The sequence below is a fragment of the Esox lucius genome, chromosome 11 (genome assembly GCF_011004845.1).
Source record: "Esox lucius isolate fEsoLuc1 chromosome 11, fEsoLuc1.pri, whole genome shotgun sequence".
In the NCBI taxonomy this organism is placed as follows: Eukaryota; Metazoa; Chordata; class Actinopteri; order Esociformes; family Esocidae; genus Esox; species Esox lucius.
In genome coordinates, this window is record NC_047579.1 from 35,403,838 (window position 1) to 35,421,769 (window position 17,932).

The 17,932-nt window shown below is 40.4% G+C and overlaps 2 protein-coding genes across 3 annotated transcripts in view; both read right to left on the reverse strand.

The window, feature by feature from the left end:
• The window catches only part of smurf2 (SMAD specific E3 ubiquitin protein ligase 2), a 55,511-nt gene extending 43,630 nt beyond the window's left edge, over positions 1-11,881 (reverse strand). The window contains exon 1 of one of the 2 annotated variants that reach the window (XM_010874499.4): positions 11,418-11,881. In XM_010874499.4, coding sequence (XP_010872801.2) covers positions 11,418-11,469 — 52 coding nt within the window. In that variant the 5' untranslated portion in view covers positions 11,470-11,881. The remainder of the gene's footprint in view (positions 1-11,417) is intronic. The other variant, XM_010874500.4, reaches the window with a different exon arrangement.
• A 247-nt stretch (positions 11,882-12,128) lies between these two features.
• kpna2 (karyopherin alpha 2 (RAG cohort 1, importin alpha 1)) lies at positions 12,129-16,514 on the reverse strand. Its single transcript, XM_029123166.2, has 11 exons — positions 16,411-16,514; positions 16,190-16,310; positions 15,969-16,109; positions 15,711-15,799; positions 15,011-15,279; positions 14,805-14,899; positions 14,216-14,479; positions 13,854-14,087; positions 13,575-13,757; positions 13,322-13,471; positions 12,129-12,338 (listed from the first exon to the last, which is right to left on the reverse strand). The coding sequence occupies exons 2-11, from the start codon at positions 16,253-16,255 to the stop codon at positions 12,249-12,251; spliced, it is 1,581 nt and encodes a 526-aa protein (XP_028978999.1). The 5' UTR covers positions 16,256-16,310; positions 16,411-16,514; the 3' UTR covers positions 12,129-12,248.
• Between the last annotated feature and the right edge of the window lie 1,418 nt (positions 16,515-17,932).

Below are 17,932 nucleotides of genomic sequence, written 5' to 3' on the forward strand. Positions count from 1 at the left end.
AGTTTGTTTCTTAGATTATACAATTTAATTGGAGAGCATTGTGAGGCCTAAATCATGAGCAAACCACATTTTTAGCCATGCCAAATATCACATGGCCATGACTGAACTCCCAGATTATTTTCTTTACTCAAAGAGAAATTAAATACAATCTGTGCCATCCCTCAAAGGCAACACAAGAAATTAGAGGGTATCCCTATGCTATATCCCTTTACAATGAATAAGAAGAGGGATAGGCAACCCTGCTCCTTGGGTGTTGCAGGTATTTGTCCCTGCTAGCCACCACACTAAGTTAAATAGTGCTTGTTGATCAGTTCAGTGATTGTTTAAATTTAACACACCAGAGGGGTATTGCAGAAAGCTGCATTAGTAACCTTGCGAACTCTGTCAAACTAGAATTTGAGCAAACTGTGTTTTCGGTTCCAGAAACATGGCATTAAGTGTAGCCTGATTAGAAACCATGGCAACAAATGCTTTGAAACAAACCTATTACCTACTAGGTTAGATTTATCTTATCCTGTCCAAGTGAATAAAACGCAGCGCTTATCCACAAGATTCTATTTAATTACTATGGCCATAATTTTTCAGTCAATCATTTATCTGTACAACTAAAATAAAACAAACATGTCTAATGTAGCTGATTGTGGCATCTATTTGACTTTATGAACTCTGCTTTGCAATTTCTCCCAAGTAATGATTTAAGTAACGACCACTGCTGCCCTAAAAGCCAGATGAAGCCTGGCAGAAAATAACTGACATCGTAAATTTGTATGTGATGTAAAATGACTTAATTATAAAAATAAACATTTCTAATAATGTTTTTAATTCATACAGTGGGGAGAACAAGTATTTGATACACTGCCGATTTTGCAGGTTTTCCTACTTACAAAGCATGTGGAGGTCTGTAATTTTTATCATAGGTACACTTCAATTGTGAGAGACAGAATCTAAAACAAAAATCCAGAAAATCAAATGATTTTTTTATAATTAATTAGCATTTTATTGCATGACATAAGTATTTGATCACCTACCAAACAGTAAGAATTCCGGCTCTCACAGACCTATTAGTCTTTCTTTAAGAAGCTCTCCTGTTCTCCACTCATTACCTGTATTAACTGCACCTGTTTGAACTTGTTACCTGTATAAAAGACACCTGTCCACACAATCAATCAAACAGACTCCAACCTCTCCACATTGGCCAAGACCAGAGAGCTGTGTAAGGACATCAGGGATAAAATTGTAGACCTGCACAAGGCTGGGATCGGCTACAGGACAATAGGCAAGCAGCTTGGTGAGAAGGCAACAACTGTTGGCGCAATTATTAGAAAATGGAAGAAGTTCAAGATGACGGTCAATCTCCCTCGGTCTGGGGCTCCATGCCAGATCTCACCTCGTGGGGCATCAATGATCTTGAGGAAGGTGAGGGATCAACCCAGAACTACACGGCAGGACCTGGTCAATGACCTGAAGAGAGCTGGGACCACAGTCTCAAAGAAAACCATTAGTCATAAACCATTACGCCGTCATGGATTAAAATCCTCCAGCGCACACATGGTCCCCCTGCTCAAGCCAGCGCATGTCCTGGCCCGTCTGAAGTTTGCCAATGACCATCTGGATGATCCAGAGGAGGAATGGGAGAAGGTCATGTGGTCTGATGAGACAAAAATAGAGCTTTTTGGTCTGAACTACATTCGCTGTGTTTGGAGGATACTACATTCTTTGGGGATGCTTTTCTGCAAAGGGGAAAGGACGACTGCACCGTATTGAGGGGAGGATGGATGGGGCCATGTATCACGAGATTTTGGCCAACAACCTCCTTCCCTTAGTAAGAGCATTGAAGATGGGTTGTGGCTGGGTCTTCCAGCATGACAACGACCCGAAACACACAGCCAGGGCAACTAAGGAGTGGCTCCGTAAGAAGCATCTCAAGGTCCTGGAGTGGCCTAGCCAGTCTCCAGACCTTAACCCAAAAGAAAATATTTGGAGGGAGCTGAAAGTCTGTATTGCCCAGCGACAGCCCCGAAACCTGAAGGATCTGGAGAAGGTCTGTATGGAGGAGTGGGCCAAAATCCCTGCTGCAGTGTGCAAACCTGGTCAAGAACTACAGGAAACATATGATCTCTGTAATTGTAAACCAAATATTAAGTTCTGCTTTTTGATGTATCAAATACTTATGTCATTCAATAAAATGCAAATTAATTACTTACAGATCATACAATGTGATTTTCTGGATTTTTGTTTTAGATTCCATCACTCATAGTTGAAGAGTACCTATGATAAAAATTACAGACCGCTACATGCTTTGTAAGTAGGAAAACCTGCAAAATCGGCAGTGTATCAAATACTTGTTCTCCCCACTGTAGATCACTGAAATACTAATTGTATTAAATTGTCAAGCCTACAGTATGTCATACCCGCATTGGTAAGCCCAGTGCATAGCCAATATAGGAATTATGTTTTAATAAATTTCATGACAACACATTCTATAGTTGTATCCCTTGGGAGCCAAAATATTTGGGCAGCAGATAAACTAAATATATTGAGAAGAAATCATCTATTACTGTAGTTGGTAACAATTATTTATTGTTCCACTCAATTAAAATATAATTCTCTATATTTTCTCTCCAAGATGTCCATCATGTTTTCAGTAATTGTCATGAAGACCTTTTAAAATGCACTACCAGCAAGTTGTTGGATAAACCAATCTGCGCTTCACTTAGCTTAATGAATTAAACTAGAAACAGCCATTCTGAAACCAAAAATGTGGTTAAAAGAAGCCAGATATGTTCAGGGAACCCTGAATCTGTTTAGCCATTTCTTTTGGAAGACCCCTCAGATCTTCCAGGTTGGTTGAATGAAAAATATTGTGTCTGCAGCTCTACAGGTCTAGGTCTGCTTATTCCTGTTTTAAGGATTCATTGTTATCATAGAGACAATCAAGTTCAATTTAAAAATTCTGCAACTTGATGACTCTCCACCATAGCCTAGACCAAAGAGCTGTCCAAGGATGTCAGGGACAAGATTGTAGACCTACACAAGGCTGGAATGGGCAACAAGACAATCACCAAGCAGCTTGGTGAGAAGGTGAAAACAGATGGTGCAATTACTCGCAAATGCAAAAGAAACATAAAAGAACTGTCAATCTCTCTCGGTCTGGGGCTCCATGCAAGATCTCACCTCGTAGTGAGGAATCAGAGGAATCAGCCCAGACCTACACAGGAAGATCTTGTCAATGATCTCAAGGCAGCTGGGACCATAGTCACCAAGAAAACAATTGGTAACAAACTAGCGCCCGCAAGGTCCCCCTGCTCAAGAAAGCACATGTACTGGCCCATCTGAAGTTTGCCAGTGAACATCTGAATGATTCAGAGGAGAACTGGGTGAAAGTGTTGTTGTCAGATGAGACCAAAATCGAGCTCTTTGGCATCAACTCAACTCGCCATGTTTGGAGGAGGAGGAACACCATCCCCACCGTCAAACATGGGGGGGGGGGACATTATGCTTTGTGGGTGTTTTTCTGCTAAGGGGACAGGACAACATCCCCGCATCAAAGGGACGATGGACAGGGCCATGTACTGTCAAATCCTGGGTGAGAACCTCCTTCCCTCAGCCAGGGCACTGAAAATGGGTCGTGGATGGGTATTACAGCATGACAATGACACAAAACATACGGCCAAGGCAACAAAGGAGTGGCTCAAGAAGAAGCACATTAAGCTCCTGGAGTGGCCTAGCTAGTCTCCACACCTTAATCCCATAGTAAATCTGTGGAGGGAGCTGAAGGTTCGGGTTGCCAAACATCAGCCTCGAAACCTTAATGACTTGGAGAAGATCTGCAAAGAGGAGTGGGACAAAATCCCTCCTAGAGCAAACCTGGTTGCCAACTACAAGAAATGTCTGACCTCTGTGATTGCCAACAAGGGTCTTGCCACCAAGTACAAAGTCATGTTTTGCAGAAGGGTTGAATACTTATTTCACTCATTAAAATGCAAATCAATTTATAACATTTTTGACATGCGTTCTTCTGGATTTTTTCTTATTATTCTGTCTCTCACTGTTCAAATAAACCTACCATTAAAATTATAGACTGATAATTTCTTAGTCAGTGGGCAAAAGTACAAAATCAGCAGGGGATCTAATAATTTTTCCCCTCACTGTAAATGGAATGAAAAACGTTTAAGGAGTACAAGACATATTCTAAGACGTTAAAAACAGTGTTTCTAAAAAATAATTTAGTAATCCAAGTAACTGGTACTGCCTAATGCATGCACTATTGGCAAGTAAATACGAATAACAAAGGCTGTGAGGTGTTTACCAGCTTGAGCTTACACAAAATAAAATATGGATAACATTTAATTGAGCAAAAATCTTTTTAATGTTTCTAATTTCTTTCATGAGAAATGCTCTCCTTCACACACTTTTACATTTTGTCAGTCAAAGCAGCACTAGTTATGTAACAGCCCAGTCAGAAAGGCTTAATATTTACTGTTACCAAGTGGATGACAGTTCACCTTATTCAAGGGAAGATGGAATACATTTAGGGAATCAAAAATTACCTATGAAAAGGACTTGGCTACAAACGCTACATAAAATTAGGCTGAATATCTGAAAACTATTCAAATAATAAAATATCAAATTCAAATCCCTAGTGCACACAGATTTTAAATGTTTTAACTAAGCTGGCCTATAACCAGACTTAAGTATTAAGTGTTTGTATGTTTTAAAATACTGTGCTAATCTTTTCTCACAAAAAAAACTAAGAATATTAGTTTAACTTATGTGGAATGCCATTTGAAATGTGATCTGGTGGGAATTAAACATCTATGATCTGTCTCCTCAGAGGACTGAACTCTGCGTCAGGCTGGGTACCGACAGACGCTCTGGGTCAGCTGCATGAGCGCTGCACAAAGCAGTCCCATGACACGAATGCCTTGAAAACCCCCATCTGCTCAAGGTTAGAGAAAGGTAAGGGTTAATCACATCAATCTGTGTCAATCCAGGTTTGCAGCACAGCCAGCATGTCTAGGAATTCCTCTAGTTTCCTATACCAGCACAGGAACATTCTAGGTACTCCCACCATTTCCTGGAAACTGAAACAAGTCTGGGTAACCACCTCATTAATTGGACTTTGAACAAACATGCCTGGCTCACCTGAGTAAACCATTAGGCCCTACCACCCTGAACTACTAAAAGAAAACAATCACAGGCAATTAAATATTATTTTTACAAACAGGGTAATAAAATGTCAAGATGCCCACATCAGTTTCCCACAGGTACCCGTCCAACCCACCAGTAACATCTTCCACAAAGCAAATTATCATGAAGAGCACGTTCTTCTTTCCACTGAAATAATGCATGAAAATAACAATAAAAAGAACAACTGACATAATTAGCACATACTAGGCTGTGCAAAGTTTGAATTGTCTAGCTCTCCCCTCGACTTTTCTTCCCCTCAACAGTACTGGGTACATAAGCACATCCCGCAAGGTAATTCTAAGTAATCACAGCTTGCTCAACCAGAAGGTTTGTGTAAATCTAGGAGCTTCGAGGAGCTAATGACCACAATAATACTTGGAAGTGCCCGATCCATCGCAAGGAGTCATTAAAGTGGACCATAGGAAGGCAACCCTGTCTGACATCTGTTGATAGTGTACCGTGACTAGGTTATGCTTTCTGTATCTAAACAAGACAAAGAAACCAATCCATGAATCCTACTTAAAAGAGATATGTCAATGAGATCCCCTGAAATCCACACACACACACACACACACACACACGCCAACACCACACAAAGAAAAGAAAAGAATGAAGCCTAAATTTGGGAAATGATTCTGGATCTGATGGGCATGCTCATCCTCAGGCACACACCCTACAGCGCAAACACATTGAACTGTAAAGGGCACAGGCCTCAAAATCCAATCCAAATGTACTCAAATTGAGTTTCTTGTCTGAACCCAACCTGTTAGGGGTGACATTTGGACAAGTGTTCATATGTAGAGCGCTTCCTCTCTGAGACTGCCCACTCACCCCCTCTACATCTGGCCTCCGTGGAGCCGTTGCTGGCGGGGTTTTTGGAGTGTGACCGCAGAAGCCTTTGTCCTCATTGAAAAGCAGCTGAACCAACAGGAAAGCCAACCCCAGTCAATGAATTGATGGAACAATTTCAAATATTGGAAGGCCCTCAGCAGGGGAAGGAAAACGTTACAGATGACGCGTAGTAATTGTTATTTCTGTTCACCACGGTTGTTTTGTTTTCCTTCACTTTAAGCAAAACACGGTTCTGTAAAACAGTAGGGAAGTCAACAGTTCCCCATTTGTACCTACTCAATGTGTATTGACATCTCCTGTGAAAACAGAGATTGACAATTTCTAGAGTTGTCCCCCTAGACAAAAAACATTGGTTGACTGAGAGTTGTCTGTTCTAATGACCTATAGATTTGTACAATTAAGTATTTTACCTTATGTGCATTAATAAAATTACCTATGCACATTGTTTACATTATTGAGAGACATGGCACATTGACATTGTAAAAATCTAAAGGAAATACATGAGACTAGACAATAGGAACATTGCTGTTGCAACCAATTTACTAAACTTATTTTTGCATTGACAAAAAAAGAGACAATTTACCTACAAGACATACAAGCAAAAATACCCTGAAACTGAGCTGCCAAACATCCCTGTTTTTTCCACCAAGGACTACACAGCTTGCGCCATTACATCTTAGTCATTGTTTTATTTCCAATCTAATTTACTAGAGAACAGAGTCGAGACAGAACTTGTCATTAGCCAAATATTAATGGACTGAAATCTAGGTTAAATACATTATTTGTGACAAAAAAAAAATGACATTTTGGTTAATCACTCACCACTACTGCAAAAAGACATACTAGCACAGTGCTTCAAAATCCTGGTCCTGGGGACCCCAAGGGGCGCATGTTTTTGCCCCAGCACTCACACACCTGATTCAAAGACTTGATGATAGGTTGATTATGTCAATCAAGTGTATAAGTTATGGGCAACATTTGAATCAGGTGTGTGAGAGGTAGGGCAACATTTGAATCAGGTGTGTGATTCCTACGGCAAAAACATGCACCCCTTGGGATCCCCAGGAAACACTGTACTAGAAACTGGCAGATACCACAGAATGAGGTAAAAAAAAAGTCTTCCCTTAGGCTGCACTAGTGGTCACAAGCACTGGGTTGGTAAACCAATGCTGGTTGGTTCTTAAAAAAAAATCAATATAATAATAATAAAAAATAAGCTTTGCTGTGCTTGAGCTAGGCACTTAACTCTGTTTTTAACCCTAAAGCCTTCTGCAAAGTGTTTGCTATTTGACTAAAATATAAAGGTATAAACCTGGGGATTAAAAAATGGAAGGAGAAGACAGTTTTATGGTGGACATAATTTGGCATGAGCCATGTCCTGACATCTGGCTGTTTGGAATGGACACAACTGTGTCATAAATGATGTTAGACTAATGCAATTTAAGGCTGATCAGATAATATGCTCTGAAATAAGCCATGTTTTAATACTGTCATTTATGACTTAACGGATCACGTATTGTGCCATTTACCATGTTTGTGTGACATAACTTAGGAGTGATCAGTCGTAGTACATAATTGAAACCTGTCCTGTGTATTCAAGGGGCAATTCTCACCCAAAGTGTTAGTTTTAGCAGCTTGCCTGCCATATTTTTCCAGTTTAAAAACTGGCAACCAGCTGCAACATCTGTTTCAAATGGATGGGGGTATGTCGGTGAGAAGCTCAGAGGAAGACTGCGCACATGTAACAACTCATTATTCAGAGCTTACCCAATAACAAACTCATCAAGTGTAATGTGACAAAGTCAGTTACATCCAACAACAATCTGCTACAATGACCCAGGCTCAGACCTTAATCATTGCCTTCAATTGATAAGTGAGTTTGAATAAAGAGACACAGTGGCCTTTCAGAAACATGCACGTTTATGTCCAAATACAGTAATAATAATTGAGATTGTTCAACCTTCTACATCGATCAACAGCCAAAGCAATTTAGCACTGAGAGCTGGTCTGGATGCAGAACAAGTTACAGAAAGTCAACTAGGGGAGATGGTGCTGACTGCCTAAATGACTTCCTCTCCCGCCCTGAGCAATGCAGTGCTCAACAGACAGGGTTAGGGAGGGAAGTAAACAGAGTGAGTCTGGCTGTGGAAGGAGCATATGGATAACATGGCACAAGATTACATCATCCTAAGGGAATGCCCCCCTGGGGAGATGAAGTCTGAACTGGGATAAGGAAGGGGGGGAAAAAAACGTCAGTTTAACAGATAGACATGTAAAATACAGTGAGAAATTAGAAAGAAAATATGTTATACAATCGCGTAAAAACAAATTGTGTTGTCAAATGTTCATTGCCAACAGGGATTATATCCGAACCAGGTGAAACGGTCCATGTGATCTTCCTCTCCCACTTCAGTGAATTCAGATTTTTCAAGAGACCACTGCAGTTAATCTCAAATTGAAATGGCACTCATTCAAAGTGCAAAATGTAAAACACAAATCAAGAAGCCTAGAAAACGTGACAGAAAACACTGTTGCCCACCATTTAAACAAAACATAGCAAAAATTTCTTCGTTTTTAACCTAATATCACAAATTATCTATGAGACAATCTAGAATTTGTGCAGAAAATAAACCCTCACAGATTGTGAGAACTCGCCATGATTGATTTAAAGAAGCTGTGGAAAAAAGCACTGAGAGTAATCTCTTTTCTCTCATTTCAGTCCAGGGACCAATGCCCCCCTTCCTTCAACTTATTTCTATCAGACACAACGCTAGCTTAAATATTTAATTTGGCTCTTCCTGGTGAATGGAAAGGCCTGGAATTTGCCTCAGCTCTGATCCTGGATGTACATCAAACACAGCAGCTGTCATCCCCTTCTCCCAGTCAAAACAATGTCCTCTCATGTAAACGTTTCACTGTTTGTGTTGAAATGGTGAGAGAGAGGAGAGAAAGTGTGTTGAGGCCCTATGCTAGCGTCACAGACAGTAGTATTCGAGAGGGAAATAATCTCCACTTTGCAATATGACGTGAAGTGGGACATATTCTGCGTTTACACTTGCTTAAACATCAGCATTACCATTGTTTCTAGATAATCAGTCTGAAACACTGCTCCCAAGAAAAGCAGCCCTAACTGTGACAAGCCAAAACACTGATTAAAATAATATTGAAATGTACCTTGCAAGTCGTCCATCCTGTTTGTCCTTCAGTCAGTAGGAAGTGGAGATTAAATACACACAGACTCCTTGGATCATATTAGCTTGTGTCCAGTTTGTATTTTCAAAATCTAAATGTGACTGATGCAAATATGTAAACAACAGCTGAAGGCAGAGATACATAACACAATATTACTAGAATGAAAACTTACAAGAAATTCTTGTGATGTGGCTATTTGAAATGTCACTATGTGAAGAAACTCAAAAGGTTGAGGCTGAAAACACAGTGGAAGACAAACTGTCTGCATCTGATGAACAATACGTAAAGACGCCTTCCTTGATGGATGGAATTAAATGTAGTTAAGTGCTTCCTCAGCATCTTGCAGTCATCTGGCATTAAGGTACACGAATTGACGATAACGAGAAGCCTTACAAGACATCACCATGTTGGAATGAGTGGCAGAAAATGTATCTTTTAGTACGATAATGACCCCAAAAACTCCCTGAGATGAGTAACACCTACTTGAAGTGGAACGCCACCGATGGAACACTTACAGTATAATACTGGCCACCTCAGAGCCTTGACCTTAACATGATTAAAACTCTGTGGGATCACTTGGACCAAGTCCAAAGAAGAGTTATGGCAAATCCCACAAGTTTAGAAGAAGTTATCACAGGATTAACTGAAAATAATTCTACGAAAGCAAACTGCTTCAGAATGACTTTTACACAGTACATACGATAAAACCATATTCATCAGCGTGAAAACACTTCCTTGTGGATATCTTGTCTCAGATTACCTCATACAGATGTTCAAATTAAGTTTTGTTAACATTCTGACTTGTCATAGGTCTTTTAATAAAAAATTTAAATACACATTAGGACACCAGGGATGCATTTCAATCACAAAGTAGACATCCCCTTAGCCCTCCACCCCAAGCCCTTAAATTAGGATTTACAACATCGTGTTCCAGTCTATGTACGAGTGCCCTGGCCCAAACAAGGGAGTGATGATCGGAGTTAGACAACTTGCTACAGAGTTTGCAAACCAGCTATGTACTTCCCAAGAGTCTGAAGAGTGAGGTTCCAGATTGACACACAAAGTATTCATGTTGATTACATTTACCACTTCACGGCCACAAGGGCTAGATGTGTAACTACAGTTTGCATTGAATCATGGGTGATTTCAATCCTGTAAATTAGCAAACATTTTCATTTGTCCCCTCAAGTTAAATCATGGGTTGAGGGGCAGGTTTTGTGAAATGGACCAGCATGTAAGTGTCTATGAAAAATGCATAGGGACTAAACACCACCTGTTCGGACTGCAGCCCAGGTGACATCAGGTGAATGCAATTAACTACCAGCCAGAAACAAAACCCAGAAATGCTTTGACCCTTCAGGACCGGAGTTGAAGGGCACTGATTCAAATATTGGACTTATGATTATACAGGTAGGCAAGTACTTATAGTTTCCCAATAATGTATCTGATGACCAATCCCATCAGAATGGGGAGGCCTGTGTGAACGCTGCCAGTCTCATTCTAGCCCCTTGAGACTCCATTTAACTATCAAACTTTTCTTAAATTTTAATGATGCACAATGGTGCACACATATAACACTAGCGCGATTGCACTTTACTGACAGATCACTGTGGAAAAGTACAACGAATAAAGTAATGCATGTGGGACAGACAGTGACATATACAAATTCTATTTTACCCATCCTTTAAAAACAACAATTATCCTTTCCCACAAAGTCAAATGAGACATAGTGGATCTGACCATGATGAATATCTCTTGACATTTGCTGCGCGCGCGCGCCACACAACACAGAGAAAATCAGATTGTAAGCTTGGTTCTAACAATAACTTTTCCAAGTTAAACTTTTTCAGTTATTTTTTGTTTGACGTGTGGTTTGCTGCTTAGTATAGCTAGTTTAATTTGCAGGCGTGATAAATTAGATCTAAAACGTTCTCAAGTAGTAATCTGTATTTTCGGAGCTTTGTTTCTTGAATTTCAAAATAAGATATGGTTCAATTCGCCAGATATCGCAGCCCACTAAAAACAGTAAGTAGCTTCACTATTATCAAACTATTAGCACCCTTTCAAATACACTAATGTCCAGCAAACTAACCTTAGTGAGCTACAGTGCAGTATTTTGCTACACAATAAACATAGCTAGCTCGCGCTAGCAAGTCTGAAGGACATTATTTTAGGTCACTTACCTGTTAAACGCAGCTTAACAGGACCGTTACGCCGAACTCCTTGGTTAGACATCTCCACTTGCTTCCAGCTTGACTACATGTGACAAAAATATTTCATATAGCCGCTATAGACTACAAGGTTTATCAACCATTTAGCCAGGTTTAGACAGAATTAACAATAATGGAGTCAAGGCATTGTGGCCCGGATGTAGACAGCACTACCATCATGGTATTACACACATACACCCTCGCGCACACATCCACTAACGGGAATTACTAACTGTAGATGCTGCAGACTGCTTTTAACCAAATACTTCTGCTAATTCGGTTTCTGTCCGACCAACTTTATAAAATGAAAAAACGCAAGCCTAAATCATACTTCACAGTTAAAGCAGCGAATACCTAGGAATTCAACCCTCTTCGGAGTCAGACTAGCGTTGAACTGTTGAGCTCGTTCGCCCTTCAGTGCAGAGATCCCACTTTATGGGAGGCTACTCTGCAAGTAACCGATCAATGACGACATGGTGGGAAAGGTAGCCATCTGCCAGTTCTAAACGGTAACCCTTGGTGAACAACCCTAGAAACATCTAATCATTTTGTAATTTTTTTTTTTTTACACAATGTTCAGACGAGTTACAGCAGAATGCTAACGTAACATATTCCGTTGTGAATGGGTTGCTACTTAAATTATTTCCATATTACCCAAGCCCCACAAGAAAACAGATGGGTTTCTTTCAACAGTTTTATTTACATTGATTTTTAAAAGGTATGTACATTAGACAAAGAATTAGACTTTATTACAGAGCACAAACAATGACAGTATAAAGTAGAGATTACATAGCGAAGAGGTACTTAGAAGTTGAAAGTGCTTTGGTTTTCAGTGATCTGGAATGCATAGCCATCGGTTGTCGTTTCTGGGGCAACGCATTGGTCTTCCTCTTCCTACAAATCAGAACATTTCAAAGGGCTGAAGCAAACCAAACATACAAATACAGTCTGCAATACAATGGCATTTGTCAACAGTGTGGGCATGATTTCAGTCTTCAAATAAAAAATTAAAGGGTTAACTCTTCTCTGATTCAAGGTTTTTGCTCAAATATACATAAAGGATTGGGTGTTAGGAAAAAAATTCCACAACAAAACTGAACACTTCAGGGGGGCAATTTTTAGGTCTATAAAATATAATACTGAAGGATTTGACTCTACAGACCCTTGAATTGAGCATTCAGTTAAAGTAGTTTCTGTAGCAAAATAGTTGGCCACTGGAGTGATCAATCAATTACTCTCCCCTCCCAATTTCATAATGTCCAATTTGCAATTATGGCCTTGCACCATCTCACAGCATGTTTGGGAGAGTGGAAGGCTGGAAAGAGTTCTATGCATCACAAAGGCATTCAGCTTCTAATCATAATACTTGCTCAACCAGGAAGTTCACTGGTATTTACAAGTTTCAGACAACCCAGGCTCCCAGCTATGGTCTAATCAATGAAACATTGACATCACTAACCTCTTTTTAACCATTATCACTAAATGTCAGGCAATTCCTTACCAATGCCCCACATTTGATCACTCCATTTGTATCCATTTAGTAACTAAACGCATCTTGAGAAAATACACTTAAAACTATTTTGCAGTTTTGGGGAAAGTTCTTTCATGTATACGGTTTGCTTCAAAACCTAAAACTAAATAGACAAGAAACAAGGCAGTAAATCAGACTCGGGGAGAAAAAAATGCATTTCAAACCATACATCTCAGATTTGAAATGTTATTACAAATTACTAAATTTTATTGTGGAAAAGTGGTGGGAGAACTGAAAGAAGGCCATGTATCAAAAAAAAAAAAACATTTGTTAGGTACCCATGTTATAACATGCAAACAGAAGTTTAAGTGTACTATGCACTTAGACTTGGCAAAACAATGCTTACCTCGCCAGAGAAATATTTCTCAATCAGGTTGAGGGATGCTTTGTAGACAAGCTCATTCTCATGGGACTGCAGAGCTTCAATCTTGTCTAGGCCACCACATTCCTCGATCATCAGACACAGTTTGTCTACTTCACCAATCTTATCTCCTGCCTGATGGTCAAGAAAAAAAAATTATCACCCAAATCTTGCAGTTGTAGGAAACATATCCTTGTCTACACTAGGAATACAAATACTTCATGGTGAAACCCCTTACTAGGAAGATGTTGGTAATGGCATCCAAAATGACAAGGATGGTTTTGCTGTCCTTTGTTGAGAGCAGATTCAACAGAGGCTCCAGCACATTGGCTTGAACAAGGTACACAATCTGTTCAACAGTGCCCCCACTGGTCAAGTTGGTTATTGCCCACACTGCTTCTTTCTGAGTTTTGTAGTCACCCTGCATGACATGAGTAAGTAGGGGAAAATCTCATTAGTCATGAAGAACAAATTATTCCAATTTTTTTTAATAGTTGACTATAGAAAACAGACATACCTTGCGGAGGACATCCACCATTAAAGGGACAAGGCCAGCATTGATGACATCCTGGATCTGAGTGTCTCTACCAGCAGTGATGTTGGAAAGAGTCCAAGAGGCCTCCTTCTGAATGTTACTCTTGTGATGACACAGCAGGCCAGGGAACATGGCAAGGGCCCCAGCATTCAGCACTGCCTGAGTCTGTTCATCTGTGCCAGTCACAATATTTCCAATTGCGCGCAGAGAAGGAGTCTGATGAAGGGGACAGGTCAAAAACAAAAGGGCCACATGGGTAATAGTAAACACAGGTACGGGTGAACACCTCATAACTGTACATGACAGCCTTCCCACACTTGCAGGACAAAAAAAAGGATGCATACCACAATGGATAGGTCCCGGTAGCCAAGCAGCTGCACCAGGCGGGAGACCAGGCCAGTCTGCACCACCACTTCAATGCGATCATTAGGTCCGTCAGTCAGATAGGACACTGCCCAGCAGGTGTCAGCCAGCACCTCCTTATCCTCATGGTGCAGCAGACGCACCAGCGTGGGAAGGATCTGCTGCACAGCTGCCAGAGGAGGAGACGGGTTCTTGTTGCGGCATAGGTTTGACAACGTCCAGGTGATGTTCCTTAGATATCCAGACTGCAGAGAAATATATCATTAGACCACCCCCCACATTCCTATTATCTATTACTTTGCAGACAACTACTTCAGGTTAAGGTGTAGTTACTTCAGAGTTGATGCACTTTGCCGTAAGAAAAATGAAACAATTTTCAAGTCATTCTGGATAACGGTCTGTTAAATTACTCAAATGTAAAAATGTGTTCATTCATTGAGTTATAGCACCCCCTAGTGGCCAGGGAGTGTACAAAGTAACAGTAACAACCCAAAAACAGACATTCATAGTTTTATTGCATTTTTAAGAGTCACTGCATCTTGAACCTAGAAACAAAAACAGGACACTTACAGAGAACACAGACAGCTCAGGGACAGCAAGCAAACTGAGCAGGGGAGCCACAGCTCCGTGCTTGATGACCATGTCTCTGTAGACCGACCCATCTCCTAACCAACAAAATAATGGATGCAATGTTGAGGGTAGGAAATTTTATTTTAGGTACCTGAAGAAGTGGAAACAGTATATATACATGTGTGTGTGTGTGTGTAATATCTCACCTGCAATATTACCCAATGCCCAGACAGCCTGCTCACTGATGTGGGGGTGAGGAGAACTGATTAGGCTTATAAAGGCAGGAATGGCTCCACCTTTCACAACAGCACTGGTCTGGTCAGATGTTCCAGATGCAATGTTGGTTAGAGCCCAGGCGGCCTCAAACTGGATAGGCGGCGAATCCACGAAACCCAAGAAAGCTACGAACTTAGGAATCAGCCCAGCACCGATTATAAGCTCAATGGGAGGATGCCGCTCACGTGATAGCAATTTCCTTTATTTCAAAGAAGAAAACAATGTCAGCAGACACTTCAAGTAGTGCATTTCCCCCTGACAATTTTACAAATGTTTCAAGGTTTGTCAAATGCACCGAAAAACAGTCATCCTGCACATGGCACCCGACAACTACAGTACATAGTGAGAGTTAAGAGCATATAAACAAAAATACAACTAGACAGAAAATAAAGCAACAATACTCAAATGTACACCAGTAGCAATCTGGGAAGCATTATTGAACATTTCGATCTGGATCTTACTACCATACATGCCATAAGTGTGACCTAGCAGCAATTGGTAGTTATTGTGGATGCACACACGAGTACAATAAGTTTACGAATGGTGGCATCGCACACTACAACTACGTAGTGAGAATATTTCTCTTAATACAAACCTTTGTACAAAGCGAAAAATACACACACACTTTACCTTGCTGCTTGTGCGGCGTCGAGCTGGACATCAAGATTACTACTATTCACGCCAGTGAGAATCTCTTCCACGGACCACTGTCGTGTGGCCTGTAGATGAATAAAACACACCAGTAAGTGACATTACACATACTGTACTCACCTTCGTTTGTATCCATTGACTTGTTCCTAGTGAACTTGATACTTTCAAAATATGAGCAGCAAGTTCATAGTCATTGGAATGGCTGTAGATAGACTTGGTAGAAACATTTCAGCTCACCTGAGAATTCTGGCTTTTCTCTTGAAGTGGGGAGGTTGCTTCGTCCGCTAAAGTGGTGACATTTCTTCTTTTGAAGATCTGATCATCCTTCTTTGCTTTGCGAAGTTCGACGTTAACTTCCACCCTCCTACGTCTGAGTTCCTGCAAAGAAAATCGTAGACAGTGTCTAATAAAATCAATGTAAATAACATTTGCACTGCGCTTCATGTTAGCCTACCTACATTTGCATCTTTTCCCTTATTCTTGAACTTGTTGAGACGGTCACAGTTTTCGTTACCAGCAGACATTTTTGTAAAGACCGCCAAGGTAGTTTAATCAAGAATCAAAAAATATCTGAAACACCTAAAAACAAAAGAGAACAAATTAACGAAGCTAAATGAAAGTAATGATAACTAGAAGTATATTGATATAAAAACCAAATGACCAATTCATATAGGCTTACCGAGTCCTTCGAAAGAAATTCTGGTGCATTTAAATTTCGTTCAGACCTTTAAATTCCTGCCACAAAGCTCCAGGATTGGTCTGTTCGAGTAAAAGCGTCCCCCTTATTGGACTGTTTTGAAAAATCACAGGGTGCTCAGGAAGTGTTGTCAGAAGAGAGACCAGAAGAAACCTATCGCGAGATCATACGTTTCAAAATTGTCATATCCCCGTTTCTAAAAATGTTGCAGTGTTTGCTTATAAAATGCCAGTCAAAAGTTTGGACACCAACTCATTCAGGGATATTTGTTAAGTTTAACTATTTTTCATACTGTATAATAATCATTTGTTCTACAATAGTAAAAATAAGAAATAACATATGGAATCATGTTGTAACCAAAAAAGTTAAACAGATCAAAATACATTTCATATTGTAGATTCTTAAAAGTAGGCAAAATCTGCCTTGATGACAGCTTATCACCCTCATTTTCTCAACCAGCTTCATGAGGGAGTCACTTGGAATGCTTTTCCCACATATGAGTATTTGTTGGCTGCTTTTTTCCTTGACCCTGCAGCCTAACTCATCCCAAACCATCTCAACTGGTTTGAGGTCGGGTGATTGTGGAAGCCAGGTCATCTGATGCAGCACCATCACTCTCCTTCTTGATTAAAATATCCTTCCACAGCCATGAGGTGTGTTTTGGTTGATTGTCCTGTTGAAAAACAAATGAAGTGCAAGCGCAATGGGATGGCAAATTCTGCTGCAAAATGCTGTGGTAAGCATGCTGGTTGAATGTGCCTTGAATTCTAAATAAATCACACATAGTCACCATCAAAGTACACCCACAAATCACACCACCTCTATGCTTCACAGAGGGAAGCACACAAATTTGGACTCATAAAAACCAAAGGATAGATTGCCACCAGTCTAATGACCATTTCACATTTTTGGGCCAAGCACATATCTTCAACCAAGGCCTGATCCACAGTCTCTAGTTGATGTTGACATGTCTGTTACTTCAAGTCTGTGCAGCATTTAGTTGGTCTGCAACCCTGAGTCTCACCTAATTGTTGATTTCTCCGGCTGGTGACTTTATAATAACCTATTCTTTGCAGCACAGGTAACTCTGGGTCTTTCTTTCCAGTGGTTGTCCTCATGAGAGCCAGTTTTCTTTTTTTGTGATAGCGCTTGAAGAAATCATCCAGATTATTTTACCTTAATGGCAACCTGGTAAGTATTCTTCTGCAGATTCACCTACAGAAACCATGCTACGACTTTTACTTCCTCTAGAGTTTGATCGTCTTTTCTGCGCTGTCAGGAACGTTACGGACTCCAGCAAGGCTAATTCAAGGACCTCACTAAACCATCCAATCGGTCTGTTGTTTCTCTTTGCTTATTTGACACATTATGATTACAACATTACAGGCTTGATGATGGTCTTCAGTATATCCACCCAAACCCAAGAAATTAACTTTTAACAAGAAACACCTGACAATTGAAATGCATTCCAGGCAACTACCCCATGAAGCTGGTTGAGAGAATG

What these genes read in the sequence shown, in the direction of transcription:
- kpna2 (XM_029123166.2), bottom strand. Translation starts at nt 16,255, where the DNA reads ATGTCTGCTGGTAACGAAAACTGTGACCGTCTCAACAAGTTCAAGAAT. An exon ending in TGGTGGATGTCCTCCGCAAG is followed by an intron (nt 13,758 to 13,853) that starts GTATGTCTGTTT and finishes CATGTCATGCAG; the next exon opens with GGTGACTACAAAACTCAGAA. An exon ending in CCATTACCAACATCTTCCTA is followed by an intron (nt 13,472 to 13,574) that starts GTAAGGGGTTTC and finishes CTTGACCATCAG; the next exon opens with GCAGGAGATAAGATTGGTGA.